This window comes from Tiliqua scincoides, chromosome 7 (genome assembly GCF_035046505.1).
Source record: "Tiliqua scincoides isolate rTilSci1 chromosome 7, rTilSci1.hap2, whole genome shotgun sequence".
Lineage (NCBI taxonomy): Eukaryota > Metazoa > Chordata > Lepidosauria > Squamata > Scincidae > Tiliqua > Tiliqua scincoides.
In genome coordinates this window covers 10021862-10043868 of record NC_089827.1, presented here as the reverse complement: position 1 = coordinate 10043868, position 22007 = coordinate 10021862, and the positions used below count along the sequence as shown (strand labels likewise).

The 22007-nt window shown below is 43.0% G+C and overlaps 2 protein-coding genes across 5 annotated transcripts in view; both read right to left on the bottom strand.

The window, feature by feature from the left end:
* Positions 1-22007, bottom strand: part of CADPS2 (calcium dependent secretion activator 2) — a 308405-nt gene that overhangs the window by 204950 nt on the left and 81448 nt on the right. For all 4 annotated transcript variants that reach the window (XM_066634562.1, XM_066634564.1, XM_066634565.1 and 1 more), the window contains exon 3: positions 16632-16964. In XM_066634562.1, coding sequence (XP_066490659.1) covers positions 16632-16964 — 333 coding nt within the window. The remainder of the gene's footprint in view (positions 1-16631; positions 16965-22007) is intronic.
* RNF148 (ring finger protein 148) lies at positions 19803-20858 on the bottom strand. Its single transcript, XM_066633096.1, has one exon. It carries the CDS (start codon positions 20856-20858, stop codon positions 19803-19805), a length of 1056 nt encoding a protein of 351 aa, XP_066489193.1.

Below are 22007 nucleotides of genomic sequence, written 5' to 3'. Positions count from 1 at the left end.
TGCTGCTTGTTTTTTGGGGGGGGAGCGAGGTGGGCGGCCTTCTTTGATTAGGGTTCTATTAGTGTATTGGTTTGACCTGCTGTCCAACAGTTTCTCAGCCTGAATTGGCCGGGATGATCCCCACAATGGTGTTGGAGTGTCCCCATTATTGGTTCTGGGCAACTTCCAACATCACACTCACACACCTGGCTTAAGAGTAGCTCAAGGTTTCATCGGCACCACTGCAACCCATATCTCAATTAATTTTTGCTCCAGTGCATGTGTGGAGGGGGGCACATGCTAGACCTGGTGTTTACCACTGGGCAGATGGGTGGGGATGAAGGAGATTAGGATAAATCCTTTGTCATGGACAGATCACTTCCAGGTAGGGTTTAGGCTTATTGCAATTCATTATGTCTACAGTGGTGCTGAACCAATTTATATGATCTGCCCTCAGAGGCCAATAGATCTTCATGGATTCCCACATGGAAGATATGGGGGAGATTTTTCTGCAGCGAGGGCTGGTGATTCTTCTGAAGCTCTGGTTGACCTTTAGTGTAAGGAAATAGCTGAGGCCTTGGATATGATAGCTCCTAAGTGACCTCTTCTTTGCTGTAGAGCAGATGTGGCTTCACTGGTTTTCTGGGGAGCTCCATGCAATGAAGAAGTTTGGCAAATGTCTTGAGCAGTGGTGGCAGAAAATAAACCACAGATTAGAGCTCATATCACAGCCTATTCCATGGCAGTAACAGCAGTGAAGAAAGCTTTTTGCTCTGCCGTCACTGCATCCTCGGAGAGCTATCCAGCTGAATTGTTCCAGGTTGTTCGAACTTTGCGCCATCTGGCCTGTCAAGGAGGAGACGACAACTCAGCTCTTGCTGCGGACCAATTTGCTAGTCATTGTGGATAACATCTCACATCCATCACAACGTGGATACCGTATTAGCAGTACTGGTCAATGTTCTCTCTGCATCTGTTGGCCTCATTATCATGGATTCTTTTCACCTAGGGCAGGCGGAGGATGAGAACAAGACAATGCGGACTGGAGATTGGAGTCATCTGGTTGCCTGCTTGATCATTGCACACCAAGGCTTATTAGACTGGCAGGGGGCTAGCTGTGTGAATAGAGAGGGTGGTTAATGCATGTTTGAAGGAGGGAGTGCTGGGGATAGCTTTGAAGCTTGCCATAGTTTCTCTGCTCCTGAAAAAATAAAAAATAAACTTCTGCCATATTGGAGAACTTCTGGTTGGTCTCTAATCTCCCATTTCTCCACAAGGTCAATGAGCAAGTGGTGGCATCGAGGCTCCAGTGCTTCCTGGATGAAACTGATTATCTCGACAAACCCCTTTCTATCTGCTTATAACCCTAGCTTTGGGATGGAAACACACTTGGTTTCATCTCCACAGAATAATTTACTTTGGAGACTAGACAAGGGGAGCATGTCCATTGGTCCTGCTGGACCTCTCAGCAGCTTTCAACACCATCGACTTAGGTGTCCTGCTGGATCTGTTGGTTGATAGCAGAGGCCAGGAGTGACTTTTAACAACTCCATCTGATTTGCCAGCAGTGGTGCCCAGGGGCATGTCTAGAGATGCCACTCCCTGCCTGAAGGTGCTGCCCCCCCATACCCACTGTCTCCCCCCAGAGATATTCTGAGGGCCAGGGAAACTGTATGTGGCCTTCCCAGCCCTCAGGAGGATTTCTAAGGCCTCCGGAGAGCATTTGCACGGGAGACCCTTGGGGCAGCAAAGCTGGGGTGGAAGCGGTTCCTCCTCAGCTGGACCACCTAGGCTCACTTGCATTCACGGATCTTCCCCAGTACACCATTTGTCAGCTGAACCCTTTCCTAGAGAAATCAAATCTAGCTTCATGTCTGAAACTCTTTCATACTTTAGTGCATTTGGTGGTGAAGTGCCCTTGAAGACAGCCCAGAAACTACAACCAATTCAGAACACAGCAGTCCGAGTTTTACCTGGAAACAGCACAATGGACCGTGTTAGACCAATTTTGCTTCACCATCATTGGCTTCTGGGGTCAATTCAAGGCACTGGCTTTGGCCTGTAAAGTACTAATTGATTGGGGACCAGGGCATCTCAGGGATCCCCCTCCTCTCATATGCTTGCTTGAAGTCTGCATTCAGTTTCTAAGGCTGTCTTCAATGACCCTTCTTCAAGAGAAGTTGGGTTGAAGAAGACTAGAGAGACAGAGACTTTTCAGCTGCAGCCTCTGTGCTAAAGAGTAGCCTCCCAAGGGCGATTTTTCCAACTCCTCCTTTGCCAGCTTTGAAAACAGGCTCTTAAGACTATTTCATTCTAGTGATTATATTTTTCAGGTCAAACTTATATTTTTTCTACCTCCGTTTTATTGTTACAGTTGTTTTTAATTTGCTGTGATATACATTTTTAAAAAAATTAGTGAGCCATCTTGGTCGTCATTTATCATGGAGGAGTAGGGGATCAATGCATAGATAAATAAAGCAAAGAGTCATAAAATGGATTGATAGTTAAGAGACAGAAATGCCAGGAATTCACACTGAAGAATAATTTATTAATCTCATTTAGAGCATTCAATTAAAAAAAAAAAAAGATTACTGTTAACAAGGACTGTTCATATCATATACATTCCTTGTATCTAATATCTTGTTTAATAAATCCAAAACAGCGTTTCTCAACCAGTGGTACAAGTAAGAACCACTTAAGAACATAAGAACAGTAGTTGTACTTAAGTAGTACTTAAGTTGGTGTCTGGTGGTATGCACAGGACTCCCAGACCCCTGCCACTTGGCAGTGAGACCAGCAACACAATGCAACAAGCAGCAATAGGAGGCTCTGCTCAGAAGGTAGAGCTCCAGTGCATGCTTTTTGTGTGCTCAAAAATGCCCTCTGGTCCTCCCTGAGGCTTTTACTATGATGTATATGTTGCATCACATCTGGCCTCCCAATCTGGAAGTAACTGGCGATGACATCATCACCAGTCACTTCTGGTAATACCTCCAGATTGGTGGACCACGTGAAATAGCATGGTGGGGGATAAATGTTGAGAAATGCTGACCTAAAACTCTAAAATACAGCTCAGTTTCTAAAATGCAGTGTTGCTGGCTTACATCAAGCAACAAACCAACACCTCTGTTTATTTTAATCATGCAGAAAGTCTACCTGAAAGGGTACACCTGGCACTGTGTTGATTTACCCATATTGCCTTTCATACAGGGTTCCAAAAGCACTGCACACACAATCATCAAGACAAAGTCAACACCACATTTATCCTCTTTCTTCCTGCTTGAGAAGCTCAAATAGGTTCTGCAATCAGGGGGCCAAATGAACGACACCTGCAGCACAACTCAGGCAAAACAGAGAACAGAGATTTCAACGTGATGTGGACTATATTTCAAGATCCCCCCCCCATCACTCTTACGAAAAGCAGTAAGAGAATTCTTACTGAGTAATTAAGGCTAGTTAAATTAGAATTAAACACAGTAAGAGACTGTGGAAATTCCACTTCCATATGGAATGGACAACATTTGTTTGTAAACGTCCCAGATGATATGATTAGACTTTTTTTTTTTTTCAGTTCCAGCATGTGGACTGAATGAATGAATGAATGAATAAACCTTTATTAGGCATAGATAGAGAAATCATAAAAGCAAACATAATTAGTCCTAATCCCGTTTATCAAAAACGGAGTTAAGATACTAAATTACTAATAAAACATTTACAGTTCAACATAAAATATCAACATTTTTGACAAATTGCATTAAGAAGGCTTGGAAATCACCAAAAGTAAAAATTTAGAAATTCCCTCTAGCACATCTGGTGAGCAGTCATTTAGGAGACACTTCAGTTTTGCCTCATCCAAAAGCCCATTCATTTTGCCGAGAAGTGGAGTCATGTAAGTGTGGCGGGATCTAGTGTGCCGAGGACAATAAAAAAGAATGTGTATGATTGATTCAACATTTCCCAAATTACAAGGGCAGAGGCGTTCTTTATATGGTATTTGCCTATATCTGCCTTCTGTGACCTTGGATGGAAACACATTGAATCTTGCCAAAGATATTGCACGACGTTCAGAGGAGTTGATCAGAATACTCAGATAAGGAGCCATTTGCCCATACTTTAGCGGGATAGAGAAATTAAGAGGGGAGCAAATTCTAGAAGCAAGTTCAAAGAGGTTTTGTGCCTCAATGTCTAGCATTCTTTGCTTTACCCTTTGATAAGCTTCAGGGAATGGATAGAAACTTTAAAAATCCAATGAAAAACCAATTGATTCAATTTTTGATTTAATTTGGCTATACCATTTAGAAGAGCCAGACTCAGATAGCATTCTGGATAGGAGACTGCCTGGTTTCACGTTATGATGTAATTGGAGCCAGTAGCGTATGGTTAAAAGCCATGCTCTTGATACTAAGAGCGATTGTCCGGTCTCCAAACATAATGCAGAGTATGGTACAGATTTAGGTAAACCCAGGATAGCCCTCAAAAATTTAGCTTGGATACTCTCAAGGGTGTGATTTATAGTGCTAATCCAGATAGGGCACCCATACAGGAGCTGTGCCGATACCTTGGCATTAAATACCTTGAGAGCAGCTGGTATATAACGATTGCCCTGACTAAAAAAGAATTGATTGGTGCTCTGCAAAGTGACACGGGCCAAGTTGGTAACCAATGTGGACTGTAGTACAATTGTTTCTGTCTCATGTATTGCAGTTTCATTTGCTTTGCAAGTTTATAAAATTAAATAATTTTTTTAAAAGAGAGTCTAGCTACTAAAAATGCTGTGTAACAAAGTCATTTGAGGATCTGATTTCCACATTCAGCTTGAAGATAGGGAGAGAGGGAGAAGGAGGGGGAGGAGAATGAGTATATCAGCTAGCCGTACCTCTTGCACCAACACACTACCCAACCATGCTGTCTCAGGATCCATAAGTTTGGTGCTTGCCTGCGGGGGGAGGGGGGCAGAGGACAAAGCGAGTTGTTCCCTTGACTAGAAACCAATTCTCCCCATGTTCAATGCATGGGGTGTGTGGTTAGCCTATACACTTCTTTCTCCACCCATCCAAGCTAAATCCCTGAATAGAAATCTTCTCTGTTCCCATGAGTACACTTGTACGGAGGAAGATGATGATCCCTAACATTTCCCAACCAGTTGATCCTTTAAACTTTAAAACGTTCATAGTACCGGAAAACTATATGAAGATTATCCATTTGTGCGCATTGCTACCGAGACAATATCGCAGGATAAATACTTCATTTGAATGAACTCTCAAATACGGAGGAAACTGCCATGTACCAGTCAATGCAAATCAATAAAAGTTAGCAGAGCAAACAGAGAATCAGACCGGTTTTTTCCATCCTGAGAACACTGTTGTGGAATTTTAATAATCTTCACAGATCCCTGGACACAGAACACTGGCCACAGGTTAACACCTTAGTCTTTGTTCAACTAAGGTGTATAAATAATAAGTAAGCCTTCTAAAGCAAAACTGTCAAACTTCACAGCAGCCTGTGTCTATTCTGTTTTGCCAATGAAAGGGCACCTGGCTTTGCAAATTTAATTAAACCAACCACGGCAATGAAACTAATGCAGCCTAATCTCCTAAAATCCAAACTAATAGAAAACAGGGTACATAATCTCGGCTTAAAATGAACGCAGATGATCAGACTCTATGATCTCATCACACCAGCAAATTAGTTTCTTCCTATAGGGTACTTCCATTTGAAGTAAGCCTTTGGACAAAAATCAAAATTACTGCACAAAAGTGTGCTATAAAGGATTTATCAGTGTATCTTGACACAGATGCAGCTCCAAGGAACAAATAACTACCCCCTCCCCCCCCCACACAAACACACACCCCCCGTTGGCATGGCTGCATCAGTGCTGGAAAGTTGGGTAGGATTGGGCCCTGAGGCTCATACACTCCCCTTGCACCTCTTCTCCTCTGCATTACAAAGGAGATTTAACTCTTCTGCTTTCAGTGCACTGGGGATGTAATACTGGATTACTGAACATTCTACACTTGAGACTGCCATCCTTGAGGACTGTCTAGAAATCACAATGGGCTCAGAATGCAGCAGCTTGGTTCTGTTGGCTTGACTCTGTTGAATCACTGCTCCTGTGTCAACCATTGTTGTCTGAACTTGAAGAACTGCGGCTACTTTCAACTATGATTTATTCATAAACCAAGGTCTAGAACCAGATTTTTGTTCTGTTTCGTTCAGACAAACAAAGAGAACACTAACCAACCACAGTTCCGTGAGTCTGGGCAATATACAGAACACTGATCTACACTAACAGCCCAATCCTATCCACACTTTCCTGGGAGTAAGCCCCATTGACTTTAATGAGATTTACTTTTGTGTAGACATGCATAGGATTGGGCCGCCAGTCATTTAAAACTCTGTATTTCTTTATTTTTAAATAGCAGCAAGTTATATAGTGTCTCAATTTTTCTACAAGAACAGCATACGAGGTACCAATACCAAAAATTATCTTATCTAAAATAATTACCAACTGATAAAAAAACGACCCTTGCAAAAGCACTGCTCAACTTGCTAATGAAAATAGTTAAAATCAATGTGTAAAATCAATGTTTTCTCCTTAAAAATTAAAACTATCAATCCATATCTAGAAAAAAGGAAAGGAAAAGCAATTATATTTGTTCGGTGGCATTTCGTTTCCCCATACTTTGGGGACAGGGACGGGGAGAAACTGAGCAGAAACAGTAGAGAAAAAAAAAAGATCACCAAACAGCCCCGGTTCTGTTATACCAAAGTAACCACGACATTTAATCACTCTATGCTGCAAAATATCAAGAATAAAAGAATTTGGAATTGGTGAGCAGCTCACCGTATCATTTCCACTCCCACCTTATGCCAGAGCAAGTTTCTCATTTCAGAAGGAAAACATAGCCCACACTTCTCCTTAAATTCCATGTGTATTTATGCTACCTCTGGTCTTTTGCTATCCAATTCCTGATAGCATATGGTAGAATTAGTGTTCTTAATGCCGCATAAGGTCACATCAGTTTATCACCGTGAATTAGCCCAGAAAGCCACCGTTCCCCAATTCGGGTGTCACCGACACCCTCAAGAACTAGAAAGTCCCCCTTCGATAGGCATGCTTTGAGACCATGAACAAAAACCCAACTTGTTAGTTGTTCCAGTTAGAAAGACTGGAAAGGTTTCCTGCCACCAACCTAGGCAAAGGGAGGCCCCAAGTTCTTCACTTGAAGGCATTACAAGGAAGGCATTACAAGGAGAAAGAGGAACAATTGTACCAGCACCCAAGCGCACAGTGAGACCGGTGCACCTAAGCAAACCAATTGCCTCCAGCGTGCAGCTTCAAAGGTCACTCTGCCTCCATCATTGCCTTCCACTTCCTGTTGACAAAGGCACAATTCTCCTTTCACGCAGTTATCACTCTCTTCGTTATCACGCAGTTATCACGCAGCATCAGTCTCTTCGTACATACTGTACTCTCTCACAAGCCACTACTGCAACACTTCCCCGGCTGGCGAGATCCTTTCCCGGCACTCAAACCCGAAAGTAAATGGTGATGGCACAAAACGCATCATGGGATGATGTCACCAGCCACGTACTTCCAGGTTGGGAGGCCTAAAAATATTAATAAGGAGGCCAGGATGGGCTTTTTCAAGCATGTGGTTTTCACGGTCAGTAACTCTGCCGGCCACGCCAAGTCCTCTGCTGCTGTTTTTAGGCTTGCACTAAAAACTCGGACTGCTCTTTTTAGGCTTGCACAATGTTCTCACTGCCAGGCAGGAGGCCCCCACGATACCACCCAAGGAGTGCCTCGTGACACCCATGGGTGTCACAACACAGACTGAGAACCTCTGCACTAATGGTTAAGGCCCTAAAACACACACGCACGCACACCAATGCTGAGTCTGTTCTTTGCTTGGAAAAACTACTCAAGCCAGGTCAAACCAAAGGCAAAACTAAGCACTGTTGACTTGCTTAGTCAACACAACTCAACACAGCAGCGATAGATGTATCTGGTCGAGTCATCTTAAAATCACAACCTCTGACACTTGCAACCCCCCCTACACACACACACACACACACACACACACAGTGAGCAGTCCCTCTTGGTGATCCTACATGCAGAGAGGTCTCCCTGCCATGCAGACCTTTGATGGCGCAGGACACAGCAGGTAAATCAAGACAAACCATTCTCAGCATGGAGGCAGCTTCTACAAGCAGCAATTTAAAGGCTTCCGTGTAGCCACCTCCTCACATGCGTTGACCTAAACAGTGCTTCAGCATAAAGGTTTTGTTGCGATAGGGTGTTCATATTTGACTTAAGAGTTTGCTTTCAGCTGCAACCTTTCATCCAAAATAAAAGGATCTTAGGAATCGTTTTAAACTAGGACAACAATCATCTGAAACGTAATTGGTATGGGAACAACGAACCAGGCAATGTGTAGATTTTTCCTTATGAAAGTCACCTTCAGTAGTAAATAAAAGAATGCATTGAGCTGAATGTTGAGTGGGATAATTACTTGGAACTGGGATCCTAATGGAATAGTCCTTTCATTCAAACAAAACATTTTGTACTCATTTGTACGGACCCGAAACCTTGAAATTGAAAGATGGAGCAAGGCAAGGAGATTGTTTAACAACCAGAGGTTCATGGCCCGCTTGCTGCATCCTTTCCGCGTATAATGGTGGGCAGAACGGCTGCTTCCATTGTGAGAGAGAAACAATGGCGCCGTTACTACCACCTTGTGATACGACTGGGTTCGTTCTTCTATGTAGCCAAACAGTTTTTTCCCCTCTATTGCCAGGGTTGGACAGACAAGGATCTGGAAGGTAGAAGCTCCGCAATGCTCAGAAATAGTATTATTACTATTAACAGTATTTATATACCGCTTTTCAACGGAAAGTTCACAAAGCGGTTTACAGGGAAAATCAAACGAACAACTAATGGCTCCCTGTCCCAAAAGGGCTCACAATCTAAAAATAATGGGGTTAAAATAAAATAATGGGGTTGATGCTGAATGTATTCAATCAAACCAGTGTTTCTCAGCCAGTGGTATGGGCACTGCCACTTGAGATGGTATCTGGTGGTACTTGCGGGAACTGCTGCCTGGCAGCAAAACTAGGAATGTGACGCAACTTACAGCAGTAGGGGGATCCAAAGCATGTTTTTCCATGCTCAAAAAAGTCCTTCTGTCCGCCCTGAGCCTCTTACTGGTGTTTGTCATGTTGCATCTGGCCTCCCAACTATATAAAATATATAAAACATCAAGCTAGCTAGTTCAGACTAGAAGTCTCATATATATAGTTTCGATTCAGTCTGAAAAGGGGGGGGGAGATGAAGCACGGTGACCTTTGACCCTAGAGCCACTGGATAGCCCAGAAATACTATTATAGCATGCCCACAATGCTAAAGAGCTGCTTGATTTTAAAAGCATACCATTTGTACAGAAAGCTTAAAAGCCACATTGCTAAAGCATGGAAACAGAATAGTGAAAAGCTGTTTGAAGCTGTTTGTTAGTTTCACAGAAGTTTTACAGAAGCAGTTAGGCCTCAAAGTCTGGAATGTAAGCGGGAGAAATGGGCCTCACGACCTTGGCAGAAAACACACTTAATGGCAGAATGCACTAAAGTAGGGGTGCCCAAACCCTGGCCCGGGAGCCACTTGTGGCCCTTGGAGGCTCCCAATTAGGCCCTTGGGGAGCCCCCTGTCTCCAATGAGCCTCTGGCCCTCCAGAGACTTGCTGGAGCCCATGCTGGCCCGATGCAACTGCTCTCAGCATGAAGACAACTGTTCGACCTCTCATCTGAGCTGTGGGATGAGAGCTCCCTGCACTACTTGCTGTTTCATGTCTGTGATGCAGTAGTGGTAGCAAAGGAAAGGCTGGCCTTGCTTTGTACAAGGACTTTTATAGGCCTTGAGCTATTCCAAGACCTTCATTCATTCATATAAGTTCCATCTCTAATATATTCATTTATGTAAATTTATTCAAATTTTAAATTGTAAATTAATTCTTTCCTGGCCCCTGACACAGTGTCAGAGAGATGATGTGGCCCTCCTGCCAAAATGTTTGGACACACCTGCACTAGAGAGACTATGTAACTTTTAGATTTCATACTTTCAATACGTATGGAGACCAAGTTACCTTTGATGCCAAACCAACGTATGTGCCCAGAGTAAAAGGGTCACAATAGTTAAATAGAATTAGCCATAGAAGTAGTTCTTAAAGAACCAAAATGCTTGATTTTAGAAAAGTCTTAAGAACAGACGAAAGTCTTAACGTAGCAGGAAAGCAACACATGTGTTTCTATGTTGACATTAGCATAGGAGAAAGGTATGTGGAGAGAGATAACCGTCAGCTCTCAATGAGGATGATACAGAGACCTGTCAAGAAAGTCCCTAACTGGATTGATGGATGCAAGTAAGGGTCAGTACTGGGTCAGTACTGGATAAAATGATATTATAGCATACCCTACTGGTTCTTGAAAACTTTTGGAAATGGTGTAATTTTGGCTAAGTTTTGAGGTGAAACCTCACCTGTATGTAAATCAGAGCCAATCAATGGTTTTGCCCATTTATTGCCCACCTATTTTCTATCTTTTATGTAAATAGTATCTTATCTATATCCTATTAGGAATTAGCCCCATTTATGTTGTCAAATTTTCAGCGAATGGGAAGTCTAGATTTTCAGACAAAGGGCCAAGAGTCGTATAAGAGTTCTGGACACAGTCAAAACCGGGTCCATGCTTTGGACATGAGTCCCGTGGACCAACTGCATACAATTCAAATAAAAGCCTGTGAACCATCATCCCTGTGTACCGAGTCATTCTGAGTTGCTTATCAGCTGTGCAACACTACCAGCCTTCCCAACGCAGAGCTCAGGTCTACCTATCTGCCCAGCTTTGGCAGCTACATACAGTAATTCGGAAAACCAAACACACCCCTAAGTCTCTCTAAAATCTTTCAAATATAGAAAACTATTGCAGGAAATTAGTATCATTGTATTTAGGCTCACACTAGAATCGAAAGTGTCCTGCGTACACCAAAACTGACTTCTGCGGCTGCTGCAATTCCACAGCTGGGTCACTGAGCTCCTCTACACTCCTTTGTGATAAGCAGATCCACAAGCCAAAGAGCTACTGAAGCAGGTCGGTTTCATCCCGGATGTGACAACTGTTAAGGAATGTATTCATTGCTGGGCCTGGGGTGCATGGTTTGCGACAGTAGCCGCCGCCATGTGCCCACGTATTTGCCCCCAGCATCCCATGCGGGCAGTGAGTCTGGGTGATACTGGGAAATTCCAGGAAATTTCTGGGGCCCCTCCTTTGGCTCCTGGGCCCCCTTTCTGACCCTGGGCCCAGATACAAATTACCCCCTTTACCCCCCCTCTCCTAGGCCCTGACTGTGGGTGATCACACAAGCTGGCAGGGATGGCCACTAGACCTGCCCCAATTCAGGTGGTAGATCACTTGAATGGTTCTGATCTAGCTCATTTCATTTAAAAAAACAAAACAAAAAAACCTCTTGAAGTGGACTTGCAGAAGTTTGAAAACACATGTATAAAAATTGAAAACTTGGGATTAAAAAAATAACGCAAACATAAAAGGAGAGTGCAGTTTATGCATGTTTACTCAGAAGCAAGTCCCACTGTGATTAGTAGGACTTACTCCTATGTGAATTTGCATAGGGTTGTAGCTTTACTGTAATATGAATGACATTATCTTCTCAGGTAGCTCTTAAGACATTTTCCTAAACCAGGGGTGCCCAAACCCCGGCCCTGGGGCCACTTGTGGCCCTCGAGGCCTCTCACTGCGGCCCTCAGGGAACCCCCAGTCTCCAATGAGCCTCTGGCCCTCCAGAGAGCTGTTGGAGCCCGCACTGGCCTGACGCAACTGCTTTCAGAGTGAGGGCGACCGTTTGACCTCTCACGTGAGCTGTGGTATGAGGGCTCCCTCCACTGCTTGCTTTTTCATGTCTGTGATGCAGTAGCGGCAGCAAAGAAAAGGCCAGCCTTCCTTTGTGCAAGGCCTTGTATAGGCCTTGAGCTATTGCAACACCTTCATTCATTCATATAAGTTCATCTTTAATATATTCATTTATGTAAACATATGTAAATTTATTCAAATTTTAAGTGTAAATTAATTCTTTTTTTTCCCCGGCCCCCGACATAGTGTCAGAGAGCTGATGTGGCCCTCCTGCCAAAAACTTTGGACACCCCTGTCCTAGACTATAACATATGCCCTTAGACAAATGTTTCAGTTTGCCTCTTGGTTAAGGTCCTTTGAAAAAAGCTTCAAAGGCAGTACCTGAGCACTCCTGGCAATGGCATCATGTCTTGCTGTAGGAGATGCCCCAGAAATCCAACACCACCACCCCACTACATTCTTGCTACTGGCCATGGATGCAGAGATCTTTGATAGGCTGTGCACACAAACAATGCAGGTTTGCTTCTTTTCTTTTGGCATTTCCTCAGAGTTTATTCTTTAGAAAATACTCCTTTTAAGGAGCTGGTCAATATAGGACAGTGATTTTCAACCTTTTTCATCCCGTGGCACACTGGCAAGGCACTCAAATGGTCAAGGCACACCATCAGCTTTTTGACAATTGACAAGGCACACTGTGCTGTCAATGGGGGCTCACATCCCCCAAACATCCTATTGATAAATGACCCTCTCCCAAATTCCTGCAGCACACCTGGAGACCATTCGAGGCACACCAGTGTGCCACGGCACAGTGGTTGAAAATGGCTGATATAGGAGGTAGAGGAATCTTCTGAAAACTCTTGAGTAGAGAATTTCTGGTCTTTCTCTCAGTTAACAGGGCAAGATGAAACATGCCCACTGAAAGAAACAAGTCTGACACCCCTGGTCTAGGTTGCTTCCCTTCACCAGATGATATGAACACACCAATTTCAGGATTCCATTCCATGCCAATAATTCATTTTTTTCCAGAGGCTATTTTGGTTTTTAATGCACTTAAAACATGCTGGTATAACCCACAGGAACTGTTATCAGTTTGGATATTGGGTTGCATTCGTACATACACTTACTTGGAAGTAAGGCCAATGGATTTACAACGGGCATTACTTCTCAGTAACCATTGTTAGAGTCAGGCTCCAAGCACCAATCTGGATACCATTCAGATTTGTGCAATGTCCAACAGAACCTATTCTGTACCACTAGCAAGTTTTCACTGGATGTTTTAAAGGCTCACGGAATATAGTTGCACTCCCTTATGTAAAGGGCTCCTTAGAACAGACACCCACAATTAAGTCTACAACAAATAGGAATTGAACCAGACAGTCTAATCTCTTTCTTAACAAGTCTTATTCGGCAACTTATCCTAGGCAATTTCAAACATTTCATCATGAGGTGCTTTCACAGCAATATGTAGATACCATTAGAATGCCCAAAGATGGCAAGTTTTGTTCCACAAGAGTTTGTGCACAGAAAATGGTCATATTATGAAAACCCTGAATTCATACTAGTGGGAAGTAGGTTGTAGAAAGTAACTAAAAGCATATTCAGAAAGATCTACCAGGCACTTGTCTAATACAAGATCACCCTTATTACAGACTGATGTGGTTTCCCCCATCCTCTATTTGCTAATAGTAAGTTTGATTTATAATGGGAATTGTTATTAAACTTTTTCTTAATATTGTTATGTGGGGAATTTAGATCAGACTAGACAGAAAAATAATCTCTTTTCAGATTTTGTGCACTAAAACAGCACTCTTTGTTATTTTCGTAAATCCCCTGGATTTGAGCAATTATTCAAAAAAAACCCAAAAAGACAATTTTGAAACAGAAAAAAATGATAAGATGACAAAATTAGACCATGATTTTTCTATTCATAGTTACACTGGACAAAAGCAACACTGTCATTTGATATGCCAATATTTGAACACTTTTGTTTTGGCATATATACAGCCAAAACAGTAGGGACAAACACACGTAGGGACAGGAAATAATGGCGCGCGCGCGCACACACACACACACACACCCCAACCATCTTTGAGCCATGACCTATCTGCACTCCCAGAACCAGATCTTCCTGATGATTTTGTTTAGCAAGATTCCTTTCTTAACCTACAGCAAACGTTCTTCAGGAAAAAAACCAGGTGTCTAGTACACAACAACAATTTCTTATATAGTGATTGTCCCTTTTACTTTACCTTTTTACATGGCCATCCAATTATATTTATTAATTAATTACAGTATATAAATACTACCTCTCTCATAGTCAAGGCAGTTTACACCAGCAGGCTGAACACAAACCCTGTTTTTCAACGGGGTTTTTTTTTTTACAAGTATTCTTCCATGAGAGAGACTCATAGAACTCTCCATTTCTCTAGATCGGGGTCTCTAAACTTTTCGGTCAAAGGGCCGCATCAAACATCTGGCACAGTGTCAAGGGCTGGGGAAAAAAATAAATATAAAATTTAAATAAAAACATTAGAGATGGAACTTAGATGAATGAATAAATGGGCTCAAATGTCCAGGATTTCTTCAAACACCAACAAAGCCCAAAGCACACACTTAAACGGACCCCCCCCCATTCCCCTACCCCACAAGCTTAACTCTAGTTGTGTTTGGTCAACTGGGCCAGAGGCTCTTAAGGAATCAGAGGCTGGCCGTGGGCCACATCTGGCCCCTGGGCCGGGGTTTGGAGACCCCTGCTCTAGATGTTTGCCTTCATAGTTCAGTCGTTATCCTGGCTGCCAGCTTCTGGCACTTTCCATCTCTCACAGGCAGCTGCACCAAGCTTCCGACCAGTATCTCAAGAATGTTATCTTTTCTTGCCAGCTGATTCCTACTCAGCTCACTCTCTACCTGCAGCTCTCAGTCTCGGTCACCCATCCAAGGCAACTGATCTTGCTTAGCTTTTTCAGGATGAGTGACAGCTCAACCAGCAGACCACACCTCCTGCCCTTTATATGACAAACTTCACAGATATTTTGAGAACAGCTTACTACAAGAGATGTTCTCTATCCTCCCCCCCCCCCAATACGGTATTACTAAAAACAACACCAAGAAGGCTTGCAATACCTTAAAACAGCATTTCTCAAACTGTGAGTTGGGACCCACTTTTGTGGGTTGTGGCTCAATTTCTGATGGATCCTGCAGAGCCTCCAATGTAAACACAGGTGACGGAAAGATCAGATAACTAACTGCCACAAGCCCTGAAGCTATTCTAAAAATTACTATTATTATTTTATTAATTTATGTCCCGCCTTTTGGCCACATGGCACACAAGGCGGCCTACAACAATTAAAAATACAAAATTAACAATCAAAAACAATGATAAAAACATGTTTCAAATAATTAAAAAAAAAACTAAAACAACCCCGTGGATTCTAATATAAAAGAGAAAGAAAAGCCAGCCAGCCTGTCAACAGTTAAAATCTTTTTGAAATAAAAAGGTCTTCAGTCCACGTCGAAATACTAGCAACGAGGGAGCAGTTCTCAATTCTAAGGGGAGGGTATTCCAAAGTTCAGGGGCCACCACCGAGAAGGCCCTCTTCCTGGCTGCCGCCCCTCTCACATCTCTTGGTGGCAGCATAGTCAAAAGGGCCCCCCCCAGATGATCTAAGAGTACGAGCAGGATTACAGGCAGAAAAATCAGACTGCTTCTAACTTCCCTGCAAAGAACTGAGCTCTTGCAGTTTGCAAGCTTGTGTAAATATAGGGAGATAAATGTTTGGGCATCTTTTTTTCTGGTATTCCCCCCAACCTGTCAATGATAGGTAGTTGGGGCAGGTGAAGGCTGGATCACCTAACTAAGCCCCTCAAGCCTTGAGGCTATTCATTAGGGTTGCCTCAATGAAAAATGGATCAAGGAACTCCCCCCAATAAAGTACTACTTGTAAATAATTAAACATTATTCCTTTCTAGATCAGTTTTTTTTAAGTCTCATAAAGCTAGTCTCATGAGAGTCTTAAGTCTCTCATAAACCTGAGAGAGTGTCATTTAAAAAATGTTGGACTTAGTGCTCAAAAGTTTGCAAACCACTGCCTTAAAGAGCATTATATTGCAGGACAAGTATCTAATGAATCCAAATTAACTACTTAATTCCAAAGCAGCTATTTCACGTTTACCATCTCCCTTTGAAGTCTTTCAGCTGAAACTCAGTTATCTTCAATTGGCTGCTTTTCAACAATGAGCTCCCCCTTCACTTTCAGCAGAAGCCCAGCTCCCAGGAAAGAAACTACCCTTCTGTTCCTCCATGAACACATGGGAGAGAAATGGTGGGTGTTTCCTCTTCTATAAAACTAAAAATCATGCCCTCTCTTTTTGATTTGGTTCTGTGGATTTCCTTGTTGGGCTTTGGTAGAACACAGCAGCTCCAGCAGAAAGGAGCCTGCTGGTGTTTTCTGCAAAAGCCCAGCAGAAAAGCAAACAGCCCTCCTGTCCCAAATTCCATGCCACAATTGGGTCGACTAGAAAAGAAAGTCAAGAGTTATGGACTCCAGGATACTTATCAAGAGACAGTTTCCGCTTTTGATGTCAAACGAAACTCTCAGCATTTATTTTAAAAGAAAAAACAAAGATGTTCCTCACAGCCACCAAAAATGGTAGAGAAAAGATTTGATCAAGTGGGTACTCTTAAGAAGAGGGGAAGAAGGGGGAGGTTTACACACAACAGATGAACTCCTTACTTGGCAGGCATTGTAGATCAACTGGTGCTCCAGTTTTTTGATTCCTAGAATCTGCTGAAACATTTCATAAAGCTGTTCTTTGCTCAGAATAAGTTCCGATACAGCACTTAGAGCCATCCTATTGGGCTGTCTGTACAAGTCATCTTCTCCCCTGTATATGGCATCGTATTTGGCTATCCATGAACTGAGCACAGTCTCTTTGCTCAACCCGTCAATTTCAGGCAAACTTCGGACCCTCTTTTCTATGTTCTTCTTAAAAACGTCTCTGAAGTCGTTCGCCGAGCATCCACCGCTATGAACCATTCTGGAGACTCGATCACTCCTGAGAAAAACCTTTTAAAAAATGAAATATGGAATTAGATATGGGCACATAAGGGGTTACAAAACTAGAGATGCTGAAGTCAACACTACTGTGTCATGAAGCAAAGATATTTAAGTCTAAAACCTTAAGAATAAAACTAGCAAAGTCTTGGTCGGACATGTAGTTTTCTCCACTTGCAGATTTCTTTTGGGAGGCCTAGAGAATGTGCAAGTGCTTAAGGCAAGTTTGCACATGAATGTTTAAAGTAATGGATGACTTTGCACGTATAAAGCAGCCAAACAGTACAAACATTTCACCCCAATTTTTAGCGCAGGCAGATCTTATTTTCAGTCAATCACAGTTCTATACCTGCATGCCCGCCACATGTCAACACATATTTACTGTGCCACCCCTTCCCACACTATGGTGTTAACGCAACACATGTGAAAATGCTCGCTTGTGAACATGGCAAAACATGTATGCTGAATCCAGTGGAACTCAGCCCAGAGGGAAAGTCAAAGCACTGCAGTTATAAATGTGGCATCTTCATACATTTTCTTTGTAGTCTTAAGTTGGAGTAAAATTCATGTATTACAGCAAAATTCAAGCAAGGATGCAATAGAAAAAAATTTGAAGCTATGCACTATATGCTTAATACTAATTAAAAGTAAAGCAATCTTTTTGTCCCCTCTATTTTTCTTGTCTGGATTCTGGAACCTCGCAGCCAACCCTTGCTGTTTAGAAATGACTCAAATCCTTTGAGTACAGGACTTTGTACTCGAAACAACCAGCAGGATAATTGGTAATCTCTTCCCCCCTTTTTTGATCCCTCTAACAGTGCTCTTGCTCTCTCCTTCACTCACACACACACTCAAAGCCCTCCATTCTCATAGGATTATTTCAAGGTTCCCTACTCAACTGCATCCTTCTGCTGGTTGACTGGAGAGGAAGCCTGTATTAGCTCAGCCTCATTCAGTCACCTTCACCAAATAACTCCTGCTTTCTAAGTGCAGTGACAGGTGAGCCCCGTATTTGCGGTTTTTAGTTATCCACAGATACCAGGACACACACATGCACACACGCACATGGCCATTACCTTTGTTTTTGCGTGGTTACAATGGAAGCGCAGGTTTCTTCCTATAAACTGTTTTTGCTTGCTTAAACTCCAGAGGCGACATACAGGCTATTAGACTCCATCTAGCAACCAGACTGTGAATCAAATCTGGAGTTTAAACAAGTAATAACAAGTTATAGGAAGGAACACCCAAGCCATCATCATGACCTGCAAAAACAAAGGTAATGGCTGCATGGGGAGGCTTCTTTTTATAGCATCCCCCATAACTGCGGTTTCCTTATCCACATGGGTTCGTGGAACTGATCCCCACAGATACGGGGACGTACCTGTATTTTCAAGTATCTCTTCTACCTATAACCACTAAAAGCTCCGTAGCTGAAACGTAAGGATGGACTAACTGATGCTTTTATAATGTGAGATAAATTTTTAAAAAAACCTCTCATATTGAAGACTTCAATATTTTTATTAAAAGCTTCTGTTCTGACAGAAGTCTAAAGACATCAAGTTAACAGCATCGAGACAGTGGTTCTTGCAGTGCAGTTCTATCAAAGCAAACCACAGAAGACCTGCATTATGGTCAGCCTGGTGTCTGAAGCCAAACACAGAGTAAACAGTGAAGAGGATGTGTCGTCGTTCAAACCCCTAGCAGGCTGCAAAACAGGTGTCCAGCGCATGGACAAAAGGCACATCACAGCAATCTTGTTTTAAGGTTGGTCTAAGTCTAATCTCCCATTAAGACACTGACCAACTAGAAACCTAGGCTACCTAGGTACAGCACCATGAGGTCCATCATAAAAAAAAGGCAGGAACAAACAGTATAGTTGGAATGCCATGTACAAGTGGGAGATACGCTGTTTCAGAGGTCTGCTTTAGCCATTTTAATAGTCGGAAAAGGCCTAGTCTAGACACACATGCGAATACTGTCTAAATCAGGGTTTCCCAAAGTCTGGGTCGTGAGACCATGCCAGGTGGGTTGTGGCCTAGGTCCTCCCATCCATGCTTGCCTATGGATGGTCCTCAGAATCTGGGCCCACAGAAATGTCCAGAAGTCACTTCCAGTTTTCAAAAGTCACTTCCAGTTGGTCCTGCTGGCCATTCAGAGGCCAATGGAGACTGAGAGTGGTTTGCTGGCCTGGCACGACCTAGGAAAGCCCTCTGGAACCTTGCAGGAAGGAAAAGCACGTCGTGACCCACCAGGGAAGGCGAAATGGGTAGCAACACTGAAAAATTTTTGGAACTGCTGCTCTATATTATATGTACCTCCTCTTCAGCAATGTTTTACCTCTCTACTCAACAAGTCAACTGTGAGATGCTGAAAGAGGGAATCAATTTTTTTCTCATCTCTCATGGTCCAAGGACATCAGCTTTGCTCTCTGCCACTTTCTCCTGAACACCATTTATTCTCAAAAGAGCTAAAATGGAGAAAATACAACCTTTGAACAATGTTAAGTGTTAGCAAATTTACAGCAGCAACTTTTTCCCCCAGAAAAGAAGATCTTTCTACAACTGCAGAGTCCAAAATCTAACAGATCTAACTTCAGTTTCCATAATAATTTACATAATTACAACTCCAAAGAAGTTTATTTTAAATATTTCCATGCCGCATCTCCATAAAGAAAATGTTCAAGGCAGCTGCTGAACTCATTTATTACATGAACCAGAGCAGTTCAGGGAGTTAATAAGGTATTGATTTTCACAGAACAAAGGAAAAAAAAAATATCAGTTGAGCAGAAGTAGCATTTTATTCTGCACGTGCTTAAGCTTGATCCTGAAGAAAGAGGTAATTGGAAAGAAGTTATTTGGCACCAGGTTGGGTTCTTGCGCTTTTTTGCTGTGCATGAGGTTCATGATTGTCCTCTTCATTCAAAGAGTTGGCGCTGGAAGGAGATTCACTTGGTGTTTGAGCACTCAATGACTCTGCTTCCGTTTTAACATTTTCCACAGCTTTGAGCATGTCCCACTTGCACACAGGGCATGTCTGGTGCTCTAAAAGCCAAGGGTCAACACATCCTTTGTGGAAAAGGTGCCTGCAGCGTAGAACACGGGCCACATCTTTAGCCCTGTACATCTCTAAACACACCGCACAGTTCTCTTCGCTGGATTCGACTTCCTTGTCGTGCTCTTTCAACGTGCGAAGCTCAAGCTGATCAATGACCTTGTTAATGTCAGGCAACTGCTGACATTCCTGCCCTGCATTCCTGGCTCTTCTCAGCCTTCCGGCGCAGTAAAAAGTGCAGTATGCCATGGCCACTGATGCAAAAATGAAAATGGAGCCCATGTAATGAGTCAGCCATGGGTAATGGTGCTTCCCTACTTCGATCGTCATTAGCACCCGGATGCCATTCTGAACCAAATGCAAGAGGTCCATCCCTTTTAGGCTGCCAATCATCACTGCTACGATACCTTCTGCTCCAAAGGTAAACATGGGAAAGATGGCATTTCCTGTGCCTGGATAGTTATAGATGATCACGCCTACCGCTCCCTTTTCTGCAGCCACGTTTATTTTTTGGGTAAAGGAACACTGCCCTCTCATGATGAGAGCTATCCAAGTCCGGTTCAAGTTGACTGGGTTGTCAAAACTGGTTAAGGAGCTGCAGGCGTTATAGTACGGCCCCTTCGGAGGCACCAGAATCCCAGACACCTTCTTCAAAGGAGAGGATTTGCCAAACACCCCGTTTTCCGAAATCTCCCACATCGTACGATTGCCCAGTTGAAAGGTTATGTTGAGATTTGCGATCCAAAAGGCGTCGGCCCGCGAGCTGTGCACGCTGAGCATGAGGTAGATGCCGAAGTGAAGGAAGCAAAAAGATATTACTCTTCCTTTCTCCACAGTAGCCCCACAGAGGTTCATCTTGGTCCCCGACAGACAGTCACTGAATCAGTAAAAACAAAAATTGTCAGCATGCCAGAATCAAGTGCGACGAGCAGAGAGATTAAAAAGCCCATTCAAAAATTGTGGATAATATGCTGAAGTGGCACCTGCATTTAGGTGACTTGGGTATGGTCTTCTCACAGGCAGCATCAGAAAGAAAACATGATAGCTGTCCCCTCCAGTGAAGTCGCACATTGTTAAGTAATGAAATTGTGACATCATGGACAACTTTTTTCAGTCAGCATTGACTTACTGAGTGGCCTACAGCATAGGATTGCAGGGGCCCAACCTACAAATGGACAGAGAGCACTATTTTAGCACTGTTTACTTAGAAGTAAATCTCAGATTCCAAGACTATCCAACTTTCTGGCACCAATGAGGCCACATGTAGCCCTGAGATAAGGGAACAAACATTCCCTTACCTTGAGAAGGCCTCCATGACTCCACACCACCACCTCCACAGGACATAGTGCATGCCCCATTGGCACGGCTACATCAGTACAGGAATTTTGGATGGGATTGGGCCCTTACATCCAAGTAAAGATGCATAACTTGCAGGTGTGCAGCCAGCAATCCCTGAAACAATTCTGCATGCTGAGCGGAGCCCAGCTGTTCATGCAGGCCTCCAGATGTTTGGTGATGACATCACATAATTTCTAACTTCCATATGGCTTAGCAGAGTTCAGCTACAAGGCACGCAGCCACCTTAGGGAGAACTCACCCAAGTTCTCACCTTAGGGAGAACAGCATGTGCAAACCAATACTGGGCATATTTACCGAGAAATGCCCCACAGAACTCAGTGATCCCTACTTCTAAGTAAGTGTGCACAGAATTCCACCCCCACCATACACTCTGATGTAAAGTTCAGCAATCACAGCCTGCACACGATTAATTTACAACATGTTTTTGTATTTTATATTATTTTTATCCTACTTTGACAACTTTGCTCCCAAAGCAGCTTATAAAAGTTTAACAGAAACACTGTAGATACATTTAAAGAACAGTAAAACAAGAACAGAAGCATTTTTTAAAAAATATATACAAAAATTGGAGTTTTTATGAACTTTAAATCAGTGTTTCTCAAACTGTGGGTCGGGAACCACTAGGTGGGTCGCGAGCCAATTTCA